The sequence below is a fragment of the Protopterus annectens genome, chromosome 2.part1 (assembly GCF_019279795.1).
Source record: "Protopterus annectens isolate FY-2018-M chromosome 2.part1, PAN1.0, whole genome shotgun sequence".
NCBI classification, from domain to species: domain Eukaryota; kingdom Metazoa; phylum Chordata; order Ceratodontiformes; family Protopteridae; genus Protopterus; species Protopterus annectens.
In genome coordinates this window covers 1,567,340,516-1,567,363,239 of record NC_056729.1, presented here as the reverse complement: position 1 = coordinate 1,567,363,239, position 22,724 = coordinate 1,567,340,516, and the positions used below count along the sequence as shown (strand labels likewise).

Sequence of the window (22,724 nt, the reverse complement as noted above, 5' to 3'; positions counted from 1 at the left end):
GGCAAGCAAAAACTGAAGGTAATGCTACTCAATGCTAGAAGCCTGAATCTCAAAATGCACTCACTCGAGGCACTCCTTAAAATGGAGAACATCGATGTCTGTGCAGTGACTGAGACCTGGTTCAAGGCTCCAGAGAGGACCCCTGCATTACCAAGCTGTAACTCATACCACACCTTTCGGCCATCTAACCTGGACCAGAATCATAAAGGCGGAGGTGTGTCCATATTCATTAAGGCTATCCACACCTCCAGGCTAGTTGCTCAGCATAATGCAGCCAAGGTTATCCCAGTTCAACTAACTCTGGGCAAAACTGCAATCCAAATTGTAGCTTGCTACAGATCCCCCACCATGCCCCAGGATTCCCACTCCTCTTTTCTTGATATACTGGAAAATATTAGGGTTCAACCAAACACCCTAATATTGAGCTTTTTCAACTACCACACCATTAATTGGGAAAACTACTCATGTACCAACTCCTTCCCATGCCCTGGATCAACTTAACCACACCCCCACCAGGGGCAACAATATCCTAGACCTAGTCATTAGCAACATGAGTGACCGGTGTTCCACACCTGAAGTCAACTTCTCGTTGGTCAGATCCGACCATAAGCTAATCAACCTAGATATTCACATCCCGCCCCAACCCCCCATTAAGGAAATAACGGTAAAAAATTCTCCAAAGCCATCTTCATGTTTCTTAAGACAGAAGTGGTGAACTTCATGACACCCATGCAGATGGACAATACAGTTACGACTGCTGAATCCTACACAAATGCACTCTATAAGCACTTACACGAGTGCATGGAATATGCTATCCCAAACAGAACCAAGACGCAATCCTCCAAAAAAAGGAAGCCAATCTGGCGGTCCCCTGCCATAAACAAACTATACAACAGAAGGAAGAAATTGTTGCAAAAGAGAGTAAAATCCCATGAGTGGAGGAGCTCCCTGGTTAGCCTCAGCAAGAAGCTGAGATCCTTTATAAGATCCTCCAAAGCTAGCTATGAAAACAAGATTGCCACTGATTCTAAGGACAACCACAAAGTATTCTATAGCTATGTCAAGAATCTCAATGGCAACACACAGATCTGCTGTGAGTTACAGCACAATGGCACAAAAATTACAGAACCAACTGATATTGCCAACATCCTGGCAGATAGGTTCAGTGCTAACTTTACCCCCCTCTTACCCCCTAAAGAACCCATATCTATACAGGAAGAATTCAGAGTCCCTGTAATCACAACTTCACAGGTAAAAGCAGCACTCTCTAAAGCCAAAAACACAGCATCCATGGGACTGGACAACATCACAGGCTGTGTTTTACACGAACTTCAGAAAGAACTAGCTCCCCACCTAAGCACCATGTTCAGTCATAGCCTCACGTCAGGCTTTGTGCCCACTGAATGGCGCACAGCAACAGTTATCCCACTCCACAAAGGGGGAGCCACCACTGATCCTGGGAACTATTGCCTTATTAGCCTGATGAGCCTCATCGCAAGGTCATGGAATTCATAAACAAAGACATTGGCAACCTCCAAACCCTGGACCCCACCCAGTTCGGGTCTGTGAAAGGCAGATCTTGCCTCCTGAACCTGATCGACTTCTTTGAGGCAGTCACCAAAGCCATAGACGAGGGTAAGGTGGTTCACACAGCCTATCTTGACCTCGCCAAGGCTTTCAACACCATCCCCCATTCTGGCATTATAGCTAAACTCACTAAACTAGGTATAAATCCCTATGTCACAAGATGGGTTGCTAACTGGCTCACTGACAGAAACCACACTGTAAAAGTTGCAGACTCCAAATCTGACTTCAAACCAGTGACAAGTGGAGTACCACAGGGTTCAGTCCTGGGACCTCTCCTGTTTGGTATCTACTTCTCTGAAGTACAGGCTAAGAAAGAAGGCCTCTGGCTAATGAAGTTCGTAGATGGCTGCAAACTAGGAGCTATAGTCAAGTCCCCAAATGATGTGGACATCCTACAGAAGGGCCTCACTGAGACAGATGCCTGGTGTCAGAGCCATCGCCTCAAGCTCAATGCCAAAAAGTGCATTGTTATCCCCTTTGGTAAAAACTCTGTACCCATGAACTACAACATAGGCGGCAGTCTTCTTAACACCGAATATGTGATAAGAGACCTTGTGACCCAGGTGGACAGTAGTCTCTCCTTTGATAATCACATTGCCACAGTAGTCAGGAAATCCTTCTACATAGCACACCTCATCACAAAAGGGTTCTCATCCACTCATTAGACCCATTATAGAGTACAATGCCCCTTTTGGAATGTACCTCACAAGACATCTGCAGCAGCTGGAAAGGCCACAGAAGTACCTCACAAAGAGAATTACTGGCTTCAAACAGATGCCCTACACTGATCGTCTCAAAAAACTCCAGCTTTACTCTGTAGCATATCGCCTACTCTGAAGTGATTTCTGCCTAACATATAAAGCTATGTCAAACCCAGAGCTGTTGGGCATGCTACACCTAAAGAAATCCCAATCCCTCTGAGTTACACGCTCTTGGGACCTAAACCTTGTCACCACAATAAACAGGAATTGCTAGAGGGGTAGATTCCTGTCCCAGAGACTTCCCATATTCTGGAACAAGCTACCCATCTATGTCAAGCAAAGTTCCTCATTAACACTCTTCAAGAAAAATCTTGATGAGTGGATGGGAATTAGGAAATACACCCTGGGGGTCACTTCTGTGGCTCTGCTTGACAGGGGCACAGGAAATTAACTTTCTTGGGTTGGTGTAAGTCAGGGAACTTTGTTGGCTAAGCTTCCTTAGGCCCTTGGGCCAATAGCCTAGTACCTACCTATGAAAAATGCCTTATGGTTATCCTTAGCCTGGAAGGCTGTTATTGCCTCAAAGTTGGCATTGGTGGACTTGATTAGTCCCCTGAGTTGCTTGTTGAGACTGATGAGGGAAGTTTTTTGACTTTTGGGCATAGCCCTTCCTATTTTTGGACAGGATTTTCTTTCTTTCTTTTGTTGTACAATTATTTATACTGAGGATCCCTTGAGATGGCTTGTTTTTGGAGTTTTTCCTAAGTTTATTTCGGTTTGGCATTGCTGTTTCTGTGTAGTTATTTACATGTTTGTACAGAGTTTCCTTAAAAACGTCCACACAGGCCACCATATTCTGTGAGTTTGGGGCTTTCGAATTTACCTATGCCTTTACTTAATAGGGTGTTTTTATGCTTTGAAAGGTTTTTAAAGGTTCTGAGGTTTACTGGGAGTTTGGACTTTATATTTACTTCAAGAGTTATCTCTTTGTGATCAGATCGGACTAGTGAGGACATTACACTTTCGGGGGGGGGGGGGTGCAGCATTCCCTCATATTTGTAAGTACCAGATCCGGGATACTTGAACCCCCAGTAGCTGTGCAAACTAGCTGTTCCAGGGTATTTTCATTACAGAATAACAGGAATCTTTGAGCCTGTATGTTAGTGCTTTTGTATGTATCCCAGTTTATGGGGAGATAGCAGAAATCACCCATAAGTATGGTTCTGGGCTGGTACTGATAAACTGATCCATATCTTAGAGATGTGCCCCATCCATCTGATCTATCTGGAAAAAAATCCTGTCTAATACCACTCCACAAAAGGAGTCAACAGACCTTTTCCAGCTATAAACCTATGCCATCCTAGCCCCTCTGTCACAAATGCTAGAAATATGCATCCACTTACAACTTATACAGTACTTATACTCTAATGACCTTCTCCCCAAAACCCAGCAGTTGTAGACCTCACCATAGTGCTACCACTGCTCTACTCACCTTCACCAATATCCTAAGCCAACATAAGAAAAACAGCAACCTGGTATCTTCACTATTCTTATATTTATCATAAATGTTTGACACAGTATCCCATCAACGTCTTCTTACTAAACTTTCTTCCCTCAACCTCAGCCTTACCCAGCCCTGTATCTTATGGTTTCATAGCTATCTGACTGACAGGCAGCAAGCAGTTAAATGGACACAAAATCTCAACTCCTTCCGACCTGTCATCTTCGATGTTCTACAAAATCCGTATTAAGCTCCTACTTAGTCAACATTTTTATAAACAAACTACATAATGCCACCCACCACTCTAGCATAGTTCAATATGTTGACAATTCAACCCTTATATATGCAGTCCCATCCCTACCAACACTTCAGGGCATCACCCAAAATTCTTTCACTGTTACCAACACTTGGCTAAAAGGTGCAAATCTACTTTTAAGTCATAAGAAAATAAAACTTAATGTTGGTCACGCCTAATCAATGCAAAAAATGAAACACAATTGTTTGAAATAATTTCACCCAACAACACAACAAGTGAAAAAGTAACCCAAGCAAAACTTCTGGGTATCCTAATTAGCAATAACCTCAATCTAATCAGCACATATTGCAAGCCATTAAAAAAACACCAGAAATTCGGTCCCCTCTATGGAACTAAACACTACCTGGCAGACGATGCAAGACAAACATTAATATCTATCTACCATCTTCCATTCCTACTAAATGCCTCACCTGTTCTTACAAACCTAAACAGTACACTTAAATTTAAACTCCAACCTGTTACAATAAATAACCAAATTTGCTACCAACCTTATGTATAGAACTCAGTGTTGCAGAGCCCTGAAACAACTGAAGTGGCTTGAGCTACCCAACTATTTAACATACTGACAACTTATTACTGCACACAGTCTTATACATGCAACAGAAAAATGACCAGCTGTGGCGACCCCTAACCGGGAAAAGCTGAAAGACACAACAACAACAACTGAAAGATACCCTACAGTGGTAATCTCCAGATAGTGACCTTCACTCAACCAATAAACTCCCAATAATCACAATAAAGTCTTAACTCGACAGGTGACTCACTTTACTCCCATTACGTATGTAACACCATCCCAAAATACCTAAAACAGATCTTCAAACTTTCCGTCTTCAAGCCTGTACTAAAACAATACTTAAACCACACATGGTCATGCATGTGCTCCTCACCTAGGCATCTCCATTTTCCTTTGTCAGCTCATACCCCCTATCCCTTTATAACCTGTCTCCCTCTACACAGCAAACTTGTCTACCACTCTTCCTCAATTACCTTCCTATTTTAATCCCTACTTTACATTTCTGTTTTTTTCTGACCTTCCAACTTTATCCACCTCCTTCAAATACTCTCCACCTCTTTCTTATAACCAAGTTCTATGTCAGTATGTACCCTATTATTTTTACCCCCACTACCCTTGACTCATTAGAACTACAGTGCTTCTCTTCTTCTTCTAACTTAAACTGTTATCTACCTACTGACTAATGTTTCACACTCTTTACTGCAGTTTTATTTATTTATAACATCTATATGGTAACCCTCCTTACCATTGTCTTATAAGTCACATCTAACATCTGATTGTCACGTATATTGCAAATTAAGTGTTTGCATACTAAATGTTTTTACTTCGAATTTAATATCATGTATAATCTCGCCACAGAAAAAAATACCGGTTTTATCTTTGCATGGTGTTACTACAAAATAATTACCTGTTTGTATCTAGATGTCATAAGACCTATCTATGTAAAGTATCATTCTAAAAGTTTGTTTTGTCATGATTATTCTTCAGTGTATCTGCTGGAGCTTTTCTCCCTGGACCTCTGCTGAAAGTAGGCTTTGCCCAGTCAGACTTCCTGATCAACAAAGACAAATACATTAATAAATAAAACAATTTTTGAATGGAGTGTTTTACATTTGTCCACATAGAAAACATGTGGCTGTTCCTTGAGAAATTAATTATGTACTAGAAGAACTTATACCTTTTCCTTTTGAACCAGCACACCCAGCTCATTTAAAGTTCTTGACATGGAAAAGAAAATTATTTGAGATTGAGATGGACATTGATTTAGCTGGGCTAGATGGAACAGTAATATGTGTGTCACCTAATTTTGCTACCAGGTCAAGGCAGTTTGGAGTATTCATCTGAAGGTAGTAACATAAATATTTGTATGCTCTGATTAACGTTTGCAGGATGTAATTTCTGCATTCTGCTCCAGGAGTTAGAGATGCTGGGTGACACATGTTTGGGAGTAGGCTAAGCTGTCCTCATTTAAGGGTCATTTACTATTAATGCTGGATGCCATATAGCTATCTTAGAGTTGTTTTTATCCTGGCTCTCTTTTTAATAGGTGATTCATGGAATATAGGATGCATAGCGCTTCATTGAGCAGCGCCGCTTATTTGGGTTTGAGCCTTGGAACTGATCTAGTTCTCATAATAAACACCCTATTCCTATGCTAAAGCCTAGCACTTGCTCACTAAAGCAATTATATAAGTCAGCACTAAAAAAATTAAAAGCACTACACCCTCACAAACTCCCCTTGAGTAACTTGTTCCCCATTGGCCCTTTTTTCAATTATAAAGGAATTCCCAATACTATTCTAGCATGTCTAAAGGTCAGTTGTCAATCTCCTCTCCGGTCCAGCTGGTGAACCTGGGAATCTTGAGGCAATGTTACAACTGCCTAATGTACACAGACAACCCTCTCCTCCTCCCAACAAATTCCAACACATGTGAGAGATGCAACCATATAGCCAAACTGGAGGCTAAGCACTCTCAACTCAGTACTGGCGTAACCAGTCAGGAGGAGAAGGATAACACACTCACTACAATTCCAGTCTCACATAGACCTACCACGACAGCAAACCAAACACATAAACACACAAAAACATACTTGGAGGCTCTAAATAAAAATCTGCCTAAGCAGCAGAGACCTCCAAAGCAGACACCCAAGCAACCGCTACCCCAAAACAAAACACATGCAACACATAGCTCACAAAGCCAGTGTGCCGAACAGTCACAGCCCTTAGCTAAACAACACACCTGATACACTTGTAATAAGTGACTCTATCATCAGGCACACTGGACGCCCGCTCACCAGGCTGAACAAGGAGAAGGTCACGGTGAGCTGCCTATCGGTGCTAGGATACGCCACATAACACAAGCACTCAGGTCACTCCAAGGCAAGTACAAATATGACTCAGTCATTGTCCATGCTGGTGTGAATGACCTGAGACGTACCTCCCTGGACTACATGAAAGAGACATAGAGGAGCTCTCTGGGCATGTAGCCCAGGCCAGTATGACCCTGACCTTGAGTAGCATCTACCCTCACCAAGAATGATGCCACAGTATGAAGACAAGATTATCAATTTCAACAATTGGCTTAAGTATTGGTGTCATTCAAAGGGGATCCAATGCCTGTCAGCCTGGGATGACATGTCGACAAGCCACGATGCTTCGCTAGGAACAGCTTGCACCTGTCACCCCTGGGCTTCGGGATATTGGCAAAGGCTCTTGCTACCCCCATAATGCCTTTTTAGGCAAGGCTCAAAGACAAACCCACCTCCATAGGTATCACAAGGATAAGAAACTAAGAGTAATGCTACTCAACGCCAGAAGTCTAAACCTCAAGATGCACGCACCTGAAACTCTCCTTAGCATGGAGAACATCATATCTGTGCAGTAACAGAAACCTGGTTCAAGGCTCGATAGCACCCAGCACTACCAGGTTATACCTCATACCATGCTTTCGGCCCCAAAACTTGGACTGAACCACAAAAGGAGGGAGTATCAATATTCACAAAGATACCCACACCTCCAGGTTGGTGGCACAGCAAGCATCAGAGACTATCCATGTGCAACTAACAGTGGGTAAAACTGCCTTCCAGTTTATAGCCTGCTACAGACCACCTCCCAAACCCAGGAACCCCACTCGGCCTTCCTGGAGAACACTGGAAAATATGAAGGTCTCTCCAAACACCATTATATTGGGTGACTTCAACTACCCAACCATAGACTGGGAGCATTACTCTAGCTCCAACACCCTAGCCCAAAGGTTCCTAGAATTTATAAACTCAAATGCTATGGAACAACTTGTTACCACTCCCACAAGAGGGGAAAACATACTGGACCTGATCATCACCAACATGGGGACTCTATGCTCCAGACCAGAAGTGTATCCCCTCACTGAGGATCCCTTGAGATGGCTTGTTTTTGGAGTTTGTCCTAAGTTTATTTCGGTTTGGCATTGCTGTTTCTGTGTAGTTATTTACATGTTTGTACAGAGTTTCCTTACAAACGTCCACACAGGCCACCATATTCTGTGAGTTTGGGGCTTTCGAATTTACCTATGCCTTTACTTAATAGGGTGTTTTTATGCTTTGAAAAGTTTTTAAAGGTTCTGAGGTTTACTGGGAGTTCGGACTTTATATTTACTTCAAGAGTTATCTCTTTGTGATCAGATCGGACCAGTGAGGACATTACACTTGGGGGGGGGGGGTGCAACGTTCCTTCATATTTGTAAGTACCAGATCCAGGATACTTGAACCCCCAGTAGCTGTGCAAACTAGCTGTTCCAGGGTATTTTCATTACAGAATAACAGGAATCTTTGAGCCTGCATGTTAGTGCTTTTGTATGTATCCCAGTTTATGGGGAGATAGCAGAAATCACCCATAAGTATGGTTTTGGGCTGGTACTGATAAACTGATCCATATCTTAGAGATATGCCCCATCCATCTGATCTATCTGGAAAAAAATCCTGTCTAATACCACTCCACAAAAGGAGTGAACAGACCTTTTCCAGCTATAAACCTATGCCATCCTAGCCCCTCTGTCACAAATGCTAGAAATATGCATCCACTTGCAACTTATACAGTACTTATACTCTAATGACCTTCTCCCCAAAACCCAGCAGTTGTAGACCTCACCATAATGCTACCACTGCTCTACTCACCTTCACCAATATCCTAAGCCAACATAAGAAAAACAGCAACCTGGTATCTTCACTATTCTTATATTTATCATAAATGTTTGACACAGTATCCCATCAACGTCTTCTTACTAAACTTTCTTCCCTCAGCCTCAGCCTTACCCAGCCCTGTATCTCATGGTTTCATAGCTATCTGACTGACAGGCAGCAAGCAGTTAAATGGACACAAAATCTCAACTCCTTCCGACCTGTCATCTTCGATGTTCTACAAGAATCCGTATTAAGCTCCTACTTAGTCAACATTTTTATAAACAAACTACATAATGCCACCCACCTCTCTAGCATAGTTCAATATGTTGACAATTCAACCCTTATATATGCAGTCCCATCCCTACCAACACTTCAGGGCATCACCCAAAATTCTTTCATTGTTACCAAGACTTGGCTAAAAGGTGCAAATCTACTTTTAAGTCATAAGAAAATAAAACTTAATGTTGGTCACGCCTAATCAATGCAAAAAATGAAACACAATTGTTTGAAATAATTTCACCCAACAACACAAAAAGTGAAAAAGTAACCCAAGCAAAACTTCTGGGCATCCTAATTAGCAATAACCTCAATCTAATCAGCACATATTGCAAGCCATTAAAAAAACACCAGAAATTCGGTCCTATGGAACTAAACACTACCTGGCAGATGATGCAAGACAAACATTAATATCTGTCTACCATCTTCCATTCCTACTAAATGCCTCACCTGTTCTTACAAACCTAAACAGTACACTTAAATTTAAACTCCAACCTGTTACAATAAATAACCAAATTTGCTACCAACCTTATGTATAGAACTCAGTGTTGCAGAGCCCTGAAACAACTGAAGTGGCTTGAGCTACCCAACTATTTAACATATTGACAACTTATTACTGCACACAGTCTTATACATGCACCAGAAAAATGACCAGCTGTGGCGACCCCTAACCGGGAAAAGCCGAAAGACACAACAACAACAACAACTGAAAGATACCCTACAGTGGTAATCTCCAGATAGTGACCTTCACTCAACCAATAAACTCTCAATAATCACAATAAAGTCTTAACTCGACAGGTGACTCACTTTACTCCCATTACGTATGTAACACCATCCCAAAATACCTAAAACAGATCTTCAAACTTTCCGTCTTCAAGCCTGTACTAAAACAATACTTAAACCACACATGGTCATGCATGTGCTCCTCACCTAGGCATCTCCATTTTCCTTTGTCAGCTCATACCCCCTATCCCTTTATAACCTGTCTCCCTCTACACAGCAAACTTGTCTGCCACTCTTCCTCAATTACCTTCCTATTTTAATCCCTACTTTACACTTCCGTTTTTTTCTGACCTTCCAACTTTATCCACCTCCTTCAAATACTCTCCGCCTCTTTCTTATAACCAAGTTCTGTGTCAGTATGTACCCTATTATTTTTACCCCCACTACCCTTGACTCATTAGAACTACAGTGCTTCTCTTCCTCTTCTAACTTAAACTGTTATCTACCTACTGACTAATGTTTCACACTCCTTACTGCAGTTTTATTTATTTATAACATCTATATGGTAACCCTCCTTACCATTGTCTTATAAGTCACATCTAACGTCTGATTGTCACGTATATTGCAAATTAAGTGTTTGTATACTAAATGTTTTTACTTCGAATTTAATATCATGTATAATCTCGCCACAGAAAAAAATACCGGTTTTATCTTTGCATGGTGTTACTACAAAATAATTACCTGTTTGTATCTAGATGTCATAAGACCTATCTATGTAAAGTATCATTGTAAAAGTTTGTTTTGTCATGATTATTCTTCAGTGTATCTGCTGGAGCTTTTCTCCCTGGGCCTCTGCTGAAAGTAGGCTGTGCCCAGTCAGACTTCCTGATCAACAAAGACAAATAAATTAATAAATAAAACAATTTTTGAATGGAGTGTTTTACATTTGTCCACATAGAAAACATGTGGCTGTTCCTTGACAGATTAATTATGTACTAGAAGAACTTATACCTTTTCCTTTTGAACCAACACACCCAGCTGATTTAAAGTTCTTGACATGGAAAAGAAAATTATTTGAGATTGAGATGGACATTGATTTAGTTGGGCTAGATGGAGCAGTAATATGTGTGTCACCTAATTTTGCTACCAAGTCAAGGCAGTTTGGAGTATTCATCTGAAGGTAGTAACATAAATATTTGTATGCTCTGATTAACGTTTGCAGGATGTAATTTCTGCATTCTGCTCCAGGAGTTAGAGATGCTGGGGTACAAAGAGGAAATTGGTGACACATGTTTGGGAGTAGGCTAAGCTGTCCGCATTTAAGGGTCATTTACTATTAATGCTGGATGCCATATAGCTATCTTAGAGTTGTTTTTATCCTGGCTCTCTTTTTAATAGGTGATTCATGGAATATAGGCTGGACCACACAGGTAAAGGCTTTGATGGCCTTACTGATACTGGCCTATAAGAAAGTGATCATGAGGAAATAAAACTTGAAGTTCCCTCCTTAAGGAAAAGTACTTAAAAAATGATGGATGAGACATAGCAAAGTAAAGCTTTTGTTGCTATACTGACTGCCCAGGTGTGGCTGAAGAACTGTATTTGGTTAAGTTGTAAGTTTACAATTCCAGTCTTTAGGTAACATGCCTTGGGTTTAGCAATATATGGGAAGATAGCTTCTTGATGGATCCTTCAGCGGTCAAGAGAATCATATTTTGAACCTGGGGGGAGAGGTGCACTGGGTGTTTCACATGTAATGTATGTGACATCCTGATTAATGTCATTGTTGAGCTAGGTGTTCTGTCTCTCTCTCACAATGTGCACAACATTTAATGTGTAATGTTTTAGATATAATGCTAAATGTTAGGAATTTAATGAAATAATTTACCACAGAATGTGCAACACCACATATTTTGGTCAATCATACTGTTAAGTCTTGAAAGAGTCCTACACTTGAGAAGTCTTGAAAGAATCTTGCACTTGAGGCCACAACAGCATTCATCTGATTTCCTGTGTGGACTCTTTCAATTTTACAACAGAAACATGATTCTGCTTTATTTTGACTCAGTTGTGAGTGTGGATTTAAACTGTATTTGAAAACTGTTGTGGCAAACGTATTCCCAACCACAACAAAGTATTAGTTTAAGGGTGTGCACACTTATGCAACTAGTGTATTGTACATTTTTTATTTTTTATATTTTTTCCCCTAACAGATTTGTTTGTTTTTTAACTGAATTGTACAGGTTATAGGTCACATTAAAGGTGGGAAAAGTTCTGAAATGATTTATTGTGGTCTCATTTTTTTTATATCACAAAAACCTGGAATTTTAACAGGGGTGTGTAAACTTTTTATATCCACTGTAGCTGCTGTCACAGTTGCAGGATACACACACACAGGTCAGATACTACATGAAAAGAGCAAAGACATCAGAAATGTGGGCTTATCTTTTTATCCATCTCCTTTGTGAAGGGAAACAAGGTCTCCTTTGGAACAAAATTCCTAACTACATTAGGCAGAGCCCCTCACTAACACTCTTCAAGAGAAGCCTTGACGAGTTGATGGGTAACAGAAGGTACACCCCTGGGATCACTTCATTGGCTCTGCTTGACAGAGGCTCAGTTAATTAATCAATGGGGCGGCGAAAGCCGACACACTCTGGCTAGGCTTATAAATGCCCTCGGGCAGATAGCCTAGTACCTACCTATGAACCTATGAACATTTGAGAAAGCAGACTTAGTAAAAGGTTTAAGCAAGCAGACTTTGTAAATGGATTTACCCTTTGTACTATATTTTTTATGATAAACACAACAAAACTCTTTATGTGCACTTTCTTTTAGAGTTGTTTACACTTATGCTCATTACTTTTCACTCAAAATATATCTGAAGCCATAATCTAGTCAAGTTTTCATTCATTCTGCAAGCACTAAAAGCCAGATATGTGTCTGAGAAGCAGAGTAGACCTTGGCATGGCATTCCTGCAACAGATTCTGGTTTAGGTGTCCACCTGAATTAGGCTACATTCTGCTGGTGATTCTGCCCAGAAGTAATGATTACTGCTACAGAAGTCGTTACCGTAGAAAAATGCTACACTCGTGTGAACTATTCAGTATGACAGTAAATCTTTCAGGGAAGACTATTGTAGTAGTATGAATACCCTTTTACTATCAGTTATTTGATTTGTATGTAAATTATATGATTTGCTGATATCATATATATACAGTTATGGTGTGTTTGCAGTGTTACAGTTATTAGGGATTTATAGAACAAATAAAGATAGCACTTGGTAACACTGTTTTCAAATCGGACGTATGCCATCTGACACCAGATGAGCCGTGGTGTAAAACTGGTGTTATCTTCATAAAAAAGGGACCTTAGTGGGCTTCTTTAAGATTGTGAGGACTCCATGTATCACCCATGCAACAGTGACATGAATAATGTGAAAAGGGGAATATATACTAAGTCCAAGGTTGTGGTACCTTGTACACACACACACACACACACACACACACACACACACACAAATATGCACGCACACACACAAATATACACATACACACACATGCACATGCACACACACACACACACACACACACACAGATATACACATGCACACACACACGCAAATATACACACACACGCACGCATGCACATACACACACACACACACAAATATACACACACACACACACACATGCACACATGCACACTCACACGCATGCAAACACACACGCACAAATATACACAAACACACATACACACACACACGCACACACAAGCATGCACTAAGCTAGTTGACTGGTGTAAAAGGACTGATCATTAAACCCTTTTCAGCCTTGATCCAGGTAAGAAGGGCACAATATTTAAACGCTTAGCACAATACACAATTGCAGGCATATGTGAGGCTGTACCCTTTCTATAAAAATGCCTTAATGGCACAAGTCTCACATTTTTATTGGATATCAGCAACAATAGCCTGAAGAGCTGAATGAATGATGCCTGATACTGATGAGTCAAAGCTCAAAAATAATGAACACTGCTGATGAACTCTTCCTGAAAGATATGCTGTTAGTGGGTATACCTTATACAACTGTACTGTATTACATATAGTAATTATGGGGACAGATGCAGAGCACCTTTGTGGCTGTTTAAGCTTAGTATAATGGGGTACTCCTGTTTTCCAGTATTATCTAGCTACTGGTCTGTAAGTGGATTCTCAGTCCCATTTGTAAGACATTAGAACAGTACTGTAAAGTTTAGTAACTATGACTGCAGCAGAGAATTGTTTCTGATTAGCATGTAGAACTTCATCTGATTACTTTTTTTACAGGTCCAGGAGTGAGAAAGAAAGCAAAAAGTGCCAAGGATGCTAAAAAGAAAATGAAGGGCAAGAAGATGGCAACTGCTATAAAGTTCAAAATTGGAGGGATTGCCAATAAAAGGAAAAAAGTATCTTCAGTAAGAGAACCCTCTAGACATCAAGGAGGCTCATTTTATTTTAATATTTGTCAACTGTTATTTTAATGGAGAAGCTTGGCAACATTTTTTTATCTTTTCTTTGTTGCTTTAATGTCTATAAAAACATAAATAATTCAGTAAATTTGTTAATTAGAATGAACATAATTTTGGCTCCCCCCTTCATGTTAAGTTATGATACTCACAGATAATTCCACAGTAGTTTATAGTTGGGGAAAGGCAGTGCCTGGAATTTCTACCTGAGCTGACGTGCCTGTAACTGTAAAAGAAGACCTGCTTGAGACCTCAACCTCATTACCACAATCAACAGAACATGCTGGAGGGACAGGTTCATAACCCAGAGACTACCGATGCTCTGGAATAGACTTCCCATACATGTCAAGCAGAGCACCTCACTAGCCCTCTTCAAGAGAAATCTTGATGAGTGGATGGGAAATAGAAAGTTCACCCTGGGATCACTCCAGTGGCTCTACTTGATAGAGACACTGGGAGTTAACAACGACCACTTCTATGGGCTAGGCTTGTAAAGGCCCCAAGGCCATTAGCCTAGTATACACCTATGAACCTTATTTCCTTGAGCTAAATATTTACAGATGAGAAACACAAGTCTTCATGGATAGACCTGTTTCTTTTTTTTTTAAACAAGAAGCATCTTTATTAAAGTATCACATACAACATAGGTCTTACTATGAATAGGCAATTCCAAGTCTGTGTCGTAACTCAAAAAAATAATTTTCTTACTTACACCAATTTGCTCAGCCAGTGTTTCTGACAGAGCAGTCTGCAGGCAATCTTTAAAGTCTGCCAACTCATTACTTTCCCAGAAAATATGTCCCCAGTTACCTCTTTCTTCCCCATCACACCTCCAACATTTGCTGAATACTTGGGATATAGAATACCTATGTAAACACTTCCAAGCAAAGATCATACATTTTCTAGACTTTGTTGCATATTTGGGAGACATACATATATCCTCCCATTGTTTCTTTGTGAATTGATTATCCAGTTTATTTTCCCAATCCTTTCTAACCTCCTTTGATTGATTCTTATAGTTATCATACAATATTTTATATCCTCTGCTAATTATTCCTTTTTAACAGCAGCTTCTGTTATACCTTCTACTAAAAACTCTACCAGTGCTGGTCTTTCATTTTGGACTCCCCTATTTCTTTCTCTTTGCCTATACTCTGATATCAATCTTTGGTAGGGAAGACAATCTCCAACCTGCAGTCCAAGTAAATTCTTGGCATCTTCCCATTCTATTGCCTTTCCCTCTCTAGTTATTTGCTCCCAATACCTTGTTTCCCTTGCCAATTTTCTCCAATAAATTCCAGCCCCCCCTCTTGCCTGTTGTGTGTATCCCCACTTGCAGTCATCCTTATCTGCAGAATCTCCTTTCTCCATTCCCATGTTGGCTTAGTTCTTAGAATACTTTCTGCTACTTTATGAATATAATATTCTGTATGATTATTGTTTTTCTCCTTAAAGGTCTGCATCCAGAATCCCACTCTCTCCTTGTTTCTTGAGCTTCACCCCTGTTTCATCATCATCCCTTTCCAATTTGAATTATAGTTTTCTGCTTGTGCTATGTATAGGAGCCTTAATTCTGTTGCTCTGAAACACCCCTTCAAATCGGGTAATCTCAATCTGCCTTGTTCTATTGGAAGAATCATCTTATCCCACTTAACTCTTGCTGTCTTCCACTCCCCAGATAAAACCCTTCATCTCTTTATTAATTGCTATCCACAACATCTCCTCCGATTGATAAAAATATGCTTGACCTGTGTATAAGACTAAAAGGACTAAAAACGTTTTAACTGCTTGTATCTTACTATCGATATCCATGTAACTGAGCTTCCATTTTCTTAGTTTTTGTATTATCTTTTTAGTCTCTTCCCACATATCATTAGCTGCCACACAGGATTCATTTTTAATCCATACATTTTAATACATAAGTTGGAAGGGTGACCTAATGGTTAAGGTGTTTGCCTTACAAACACAAGGTTCAGGGTTTGAGTCTCACAAGGAGCAATTGGCTAGTCTTAAAATGGCTTGCAAGGGCAGTTAGCTTAGTACTAATCTATGAACCTAATTGCTTTGGGAAAACTACTCATGTACCAACTCTTTTGCTCAACGTTTTCTGGAAATCATCAATTCCAACACTATGGATCAACTTATTCACTCCCCCACCAGGGGCAGCAATATCCAAGACCTGGTCATCACCAACATGGGTGACCAGTGTTCCACACCAGAGGTTGGCTCTTCGTTGGTCAAATCTGACCACAAGCTAATCACCCTAGACATCCACATCCCACTCCCACCCCCCATTAGGAAAACAACCGTAAACAATTTCTCCAAAGCCAACTTCATGCTTCTTAAGACAGAAGTGGCAAACTTCACAACACCCATGCAGATGGACAATAGAGGTACGACTGCTGAATCCTACACAAATGCACTTTATAAGCACTTACACGAGTGCATGGATCGTGCTATCCCTAACAGAACCAAGATGCTATCCTCCAAAAAAGGAAGCCAATCTGGTGGTCTTCTGCCATAAACAAACTCTACAACAGAAGAAAGAAACTGTTGCAAAAAAGAGTAAAATCCCATGATTGGAGGAACTCCCTGGTCAGCCTCAGTAAGAAGTTGAGATCCCTCATAAAATCCTCCAAAGCTAGTTATGAAAACAAAATCGCCACTGATTCTAAAGACAACAACAAAGCATTCTATAGCTATGTCAAGAATCTCAATGGCAACACTCAGATATGCTCTGAGTTACAGCACAATGACACTAAATATACAGAACCAACTGATATTGCCAACATCCTGGCAGATAGGTTCAGTGCTAACTTTACCCCCACCCCTCCCACCCCCTAAAGGGCCCATCTTTATACCGGAAGAATGTAAAGTTCCTGTAATCATGGCTGCACAGGTAAAAACCTCACTCTCCAAAGCCAAGAACACCGCATCCATGGGACCTGGCAACATCCCAGGCTGCCTTCTACACAAATTACAGAATGAACTGGCACCCCACCTAAGTACCATGTTCGGTCATAGCCTCACCTCAGGCTTTGTGCCCATTAAATGGCACACCACGACAGTTATCCCACTCTACAAAGGGGGGGGCCACAACAGACCCCAGGAACTACCACCCCATTAGCCTGACAAGCCTGGTCTGCAAGGCCATGGAATGTATCATCATGGAACTCATAAACAAAGACATTGGAGATCTCCGAACTCTGGACCTCACACAGTTCCGGTATGTAAAAGGCAGATCATGTCTCTTAAACCTGAAATACTTCTTTGAAGTAGTCACCAAAGCCATAGATGAGGGTAAGGTAGTTCACACAGCCTATCTAGATCTCGCCAAGGCGTTCGACACCATCCCCCACTGTGGAATTATAGATAAACTCACTAAACTAGGTATAAATCCCTATGTCACAAGATGGGTTGCCAACTGGCTTACTGACAGAACCCACACTTTGAAAGTAGAAGACTCCAAATCAGACTTCAGACCAGTGACAAGTGAAGTACCACAGGGTTCAGTCCTGGGTCCTCTCCTGTTTGGTATTCACTTCTCTGAAGTACAGGCTAACACAGAAGGTCTTTGGCTAACTAAATTCGCAGATGATTGTAAACTAGGAGCCATCATCGAAACTCCTAACGATGTGGACATCCTACAAAAGGGCCTCACTGAGACAGATGCCTGATGTCAAAGCCATGGTCTCAAACTCAGTGCCAAAAAGTGCATTGTCATCCCATTTGGTAAAAACTCTGTACCCATGAACTACCACATAGGTGGTAGTCTACTTAACACCGAAAGTGTGATAAGAGACCTTGGGACACAGGTGGACAGTAGTCTCTCCTTTGATAATCACATCACCACACTGGTCAGGAAATCCTTCTATATGGCACACCTCATCACAAAAGGTTTCTCATCCAGAAAAAAAGAGGTCATTGTTCCCCTCTACTCATCACTCATTAGACCCATTATAGAGTACAACGCCTTAGAACTTAAAGAAATCCCAATCCCTCCAAGCTACACGCTCTAGGGACCTAAACCTTGTCACCACAGTAAACAGAACATGCCGGAGGGATATATTCCTATCCCAGAGACTTCCCTTACTCTGGAATAAACTGCCTATCTATATCAAACAAAGCTCCTCATTAGCACTATTCAAGAAAAATCTTGATGATTGGATGGGAAATAGGAAATTCACCCCGGGGATCACCATTGTGGCTCTGCTCGACAGTGGCACAGGAAAATAATTTTCTTGGGTGGCAAAAGCCAGGGTACCTTTTTGGCTGCACTTGTATAGGCCCCAGGGCCGATAGTCTAGTATCTACCTATGAACACCCCTTTTGGTATGTACCTCACAAGACAGCTACAACAACTGGAACGGCCGCAAAAATACCTCACAAAGAGGATTAGTGGCCTCAAACAGATGCCTTATGCAGACCGTCTCGAAAAACTCCAGCTTTACTCCGTCGCATATCGCCTACTCAGAGGCGATCTCTGCCCAACATACAAAGCTATGTCAAACCCAGAGCTGTTGGACATGCTCCACTTAAAGAAATCCCAATCCCTCCAAGCTACATGCTCTAGGGACCTAAACCTTGTCACCACAATAAACAGAACATGCTGGAGGGATAGATTCCTGTCCCAGAGACTTCCCATACTCTGGAACAGACTACCTATCTATGTCAAACAGAACTCCTCATTAGCATTCTTCAAGAAAATTTTGATGATTGGATGGGTAATAGGAAATTTTTCCCGGGGATCACTTCTGTGGTTCTGTTTGACAGGGGCACAGGAAAATAATTTTCTTGGGTGGCGAAAGCCAGGATACCTTTTTGGCTAGGCTTCTATAGGCCCTAGGGCCAGTAGCTTAGTACCTACCTATGAATCTATACTCTTAAAAACTTCATTTCATCATGTCCCCATAAATATAGGTATCGCTGAACCAGTTTGTGTCTGGGTACATAATTTACCGCTATTGCCTTTGTTTTAGGTTCATTAATTTTGTATCCCAAAAAGTTTTGGAACTGTCTCAAAATGTTCTACAACATGGTAATGTTCCTTTCTGGTTTTCTCAGGTATAAAATAATATCCCCTGCAATTAGAGCCAGCTTTTCTCAACTACCATACCAATCATATCCTTGAATAGTTCTAAATATAATCCAGATAACAAAGAGGAAAGAAGACAGCCCAACTAGGTTCTTCTGCTCAAGCAGAAATTATCAGAGAGGACCCTATCCACTTTAATTTTTACCTCTGATCTTTCGTATATCCTCCTAATCAACCTAATAATTTTATCAAGGAATGTAAATGCTTCCATTGCCCTGCTCATAAAGTCCCAGCTTACTCTGTCAAATGCTTTCTCTGCATCAAGACCCACCAACAACAGTGGTATTTTCTTACATTCTGCTTCCCTCTGGATCATCAATGGTCTGTTAATGTTGTCAAATGTTTGCCTTCCCTCCACAAAACCACATTGATCCATATCTCAGTTTCTGCATCACTTTTGCCATGTGTTTAACCATTATAGAAATAAATAATTTGCAGTCATGGTTTAGTATTGAAATGGGCCTGTATGAAACTGGATCTGATGGATCTTTACCCTCTTTAGGTATTACAGCTACCACCACATTCTTCTAGGATGTTGATACCTCTCCTCTATTAAAATACTGTTAAACAAAACCTTCCAGATCTTTATCAGTTTTTTTCCCTCCTAGCTTCCAAACTTCTACAAGTATACCATCTATTCCTGGGGACTTTCCTACAGATTGATTATACATCATTATTTTTATCTCATTTCCTCCTATCCTGTTAGTAATTGAGCCTTGCCTACCTCTAACTTTCGCATACTTAGTTCTTCCATAAACATTTCCATTAGTACCTTTTCTTGATTTCCATATTTCTCTGCTTTATACAGACTTTCATAGAATTTCCAAAATATTTCTAATACCTCTACAAGATCTCTTGTTACCTCCGTGTTATACACTCCCTAAGTTTGGTGACAGCCCTTTCTAATTTTTGTTGCCTGAGTTGTTCTGCTAAACATTTTTGCGCACTAGAATTATTATCAAAAACAGTTGCTTAACAGCAATCTTTCTAACTCATGACTATTATCGATTTAATATTTTATTTTCTGTTTAGCATTCTGCAGTTGCTCTTGTTCTTGCTCTGTGTGATTCCCCCATTTTGCAATACTTTAACTTTTGTCAGTCCTGCTAAATAATTCTTGTTACTTCTTAACCATATCTTCCTTTCTCTTATTTCCACCCAATTTTTAAACTCTTTTTTAATTTTATTCCACTCCTTAGCTATATTATCAGAAGAAATTTTTATCTTCTCTAATAGCTGCTAAATAATGTCCACTACCCATTACTTAAATTCCTCTCTTTTCAACAGATAGGTGGGAAAGCGCCACTGTCTCATTTTTGTCTCATTATCCTGTGTTTTTATTTTAGTTATTCTTGGTACATGATCTAAAATAGTTATTGGGTACGTAGTGAGGCCTTCAATTAAATGCATATGTTCCTGTGAAATGTAAATTCTGTCTAGCCTAGCCCAGGTTTTATATCTTGGGGAATAATATGTAAATTCACTCAAAACTTGTAGTACTGAATTCACGTCTTCCATGTCAAATATTTTCATAAATTTCTTCAAAAATCTACCCATCTTTGTTATATTTTCCCTTCTGGGCTCCCTAGACTCATCTTCACTGTTGAAAATCAAATTCCAGTCCCCATCCATAAGTAATATTCCTTGTTGAAAGCTGATTATTTCTCCCAGAATGTTCTTAAGGTCCATTATAGCAGTTTTTGGTGGAATATAAATGCATGCCAGTGTAATCCTCCTCCCTTGCGAGTAGCCCCTTAGTACTACAAATCTACCATTGTTATCCTTTTTATCCTCTTCTATCACTGTTGGAATTCCTCTTGCAATTAATATAAGTATTCCTCTCTTCATTTGCCGCAGGTACTCCACTGAATAACCATCCTGAAAACCTTTCTTTATCACATTCACTTGTCCAGTTCTTTCCAGATGTGTCTGTTGTACCATAGTTATTTGCACTTTACATTTTTAATATAGTTCACTACACTACTCTTTCTTTTTTGTATTTATCTGTGAGACCATTGACATTTAAATGCATTACAGAAAGCATTACTGTATTAAAAAGTTATTATTCCCACCTTTTATGTATAACAACTTTTTTGTTAAATATCTAGTTTCAGCTTTTGTGTTACATGCATATACTGTTTGTCAGGTTAATCTTTTATAGAGTTGTTTCTTGTCATCTCCATTTGACCCTGTGTCACATCTTACAGAATGTTTTTTTTATTGAAAATCCTCAAACAAAAATACAAACGCACCCCCAATACCCCCTAAAACCTATTAACTTAATAATAACACACAAAACTTTGTACATCTTCAGATATTGAGGTTTTACCCTCCTAACTGAAAAAAATGTTCCAACCTACCAGCCACACATACAGACTTGCTTCTACTAAGTGTTGTCTACCTTTGTCTTATCTTTATAGCTCTCAGCTGGGAAAACACTTGAATGCTTTCAGAACATTTTCTCCAAGGCATTTCTCTTTATCAGATTGCCCCCTAGAGACATCAGAACCATACACAAAACTCCCAAGCAAACTATGTTTACTAGAAAAAAATCCTTATAATGTTCAATATTCTTTTTCATTTAATTGCTTTCTCTTAAAACTTCTTACTAAATTAAGCTAATAGCCTTAACCCAGTCATTCCCCTATGCAAGAATGAGTAAAAGCACATTAATTTTTCTTTTGTCATGCTTTTTTAACCAGCTTTTCTTCTTCTTCTTCTTCTTTTACATTGCAGTGCCTGCATTTCTTAAAACTGAACAAGGAGAAAGAGAGATGGAAGAAAGAAAAAAGAAAACAAAAACAGGAATACCTATTTACATTAGTATCCCTATTACACTTAAAAGTAACCAAGAAAACTTTATAGCCTGCAAAAAATATCATGCACTATTAAAACAATACCATTAAGAGAAATTCTTGTTTTACTTACAGTTAAATTTCTCCCTCCTCTTCCCCCTCCTGAGTATTTTTCTGAACATTAATGACATGAACTAGGGCACATGCTTTAGAGTCCCCTACAAGTTTAACAGAGTCCAAAAAAGTCCAATATCTCCAGATTGTCGTATTCTGTCATGTTTCAGAAATATAATTATTGCTTTGTAATCCAGCATCTGCCAGTTTCCAAGTTACTGATTTTATTCTCCAAACATTAATGATGTGAAGTAGGGCATATGCTTTTGAGTCCCCCTACAGGTTTAACAAAGTCCAGGAAAGTCCAATATTTCCAGATTTTCTTGTTCTATTCTTGTTCATCTCCATCTCCCAAATCTTGTCTCTGCTTCATTTCCAACATACTCTCGATTCTGCTAGTCAATTCTTGTTTTTTTTTCTTTCTCTTAAGCATTTTC

The 22,724-nt window shown here is 40.0% G+C and overlaps 1 protein-coding gene across 3 annotated transcripts in view; it reads left to right on the top strand.

Moving 5' to 3' along the window:
* Positions 1-22,724, top strand: part of CHD5 (chromodomain helicase DNA binding protein 5) — a 2,140,358-nt gene that overhangs the window by 307,096 nt on the left and 1,810,538 nt on the right. For all 3 annotated transcript variants that reach the window (XM_044063016.1, XM_044063014.1, XM_044063013.1), the window contains exon 4: positions 14,105-14,232. In XM_044063016.1, coding sequence (XP_043918951.1) covers positions 14,105-14,232 — 128 coding nt within the window. The remainder of the gene's footprint in view (positions 1-14,104; positions 14,233-22,724) is intronic.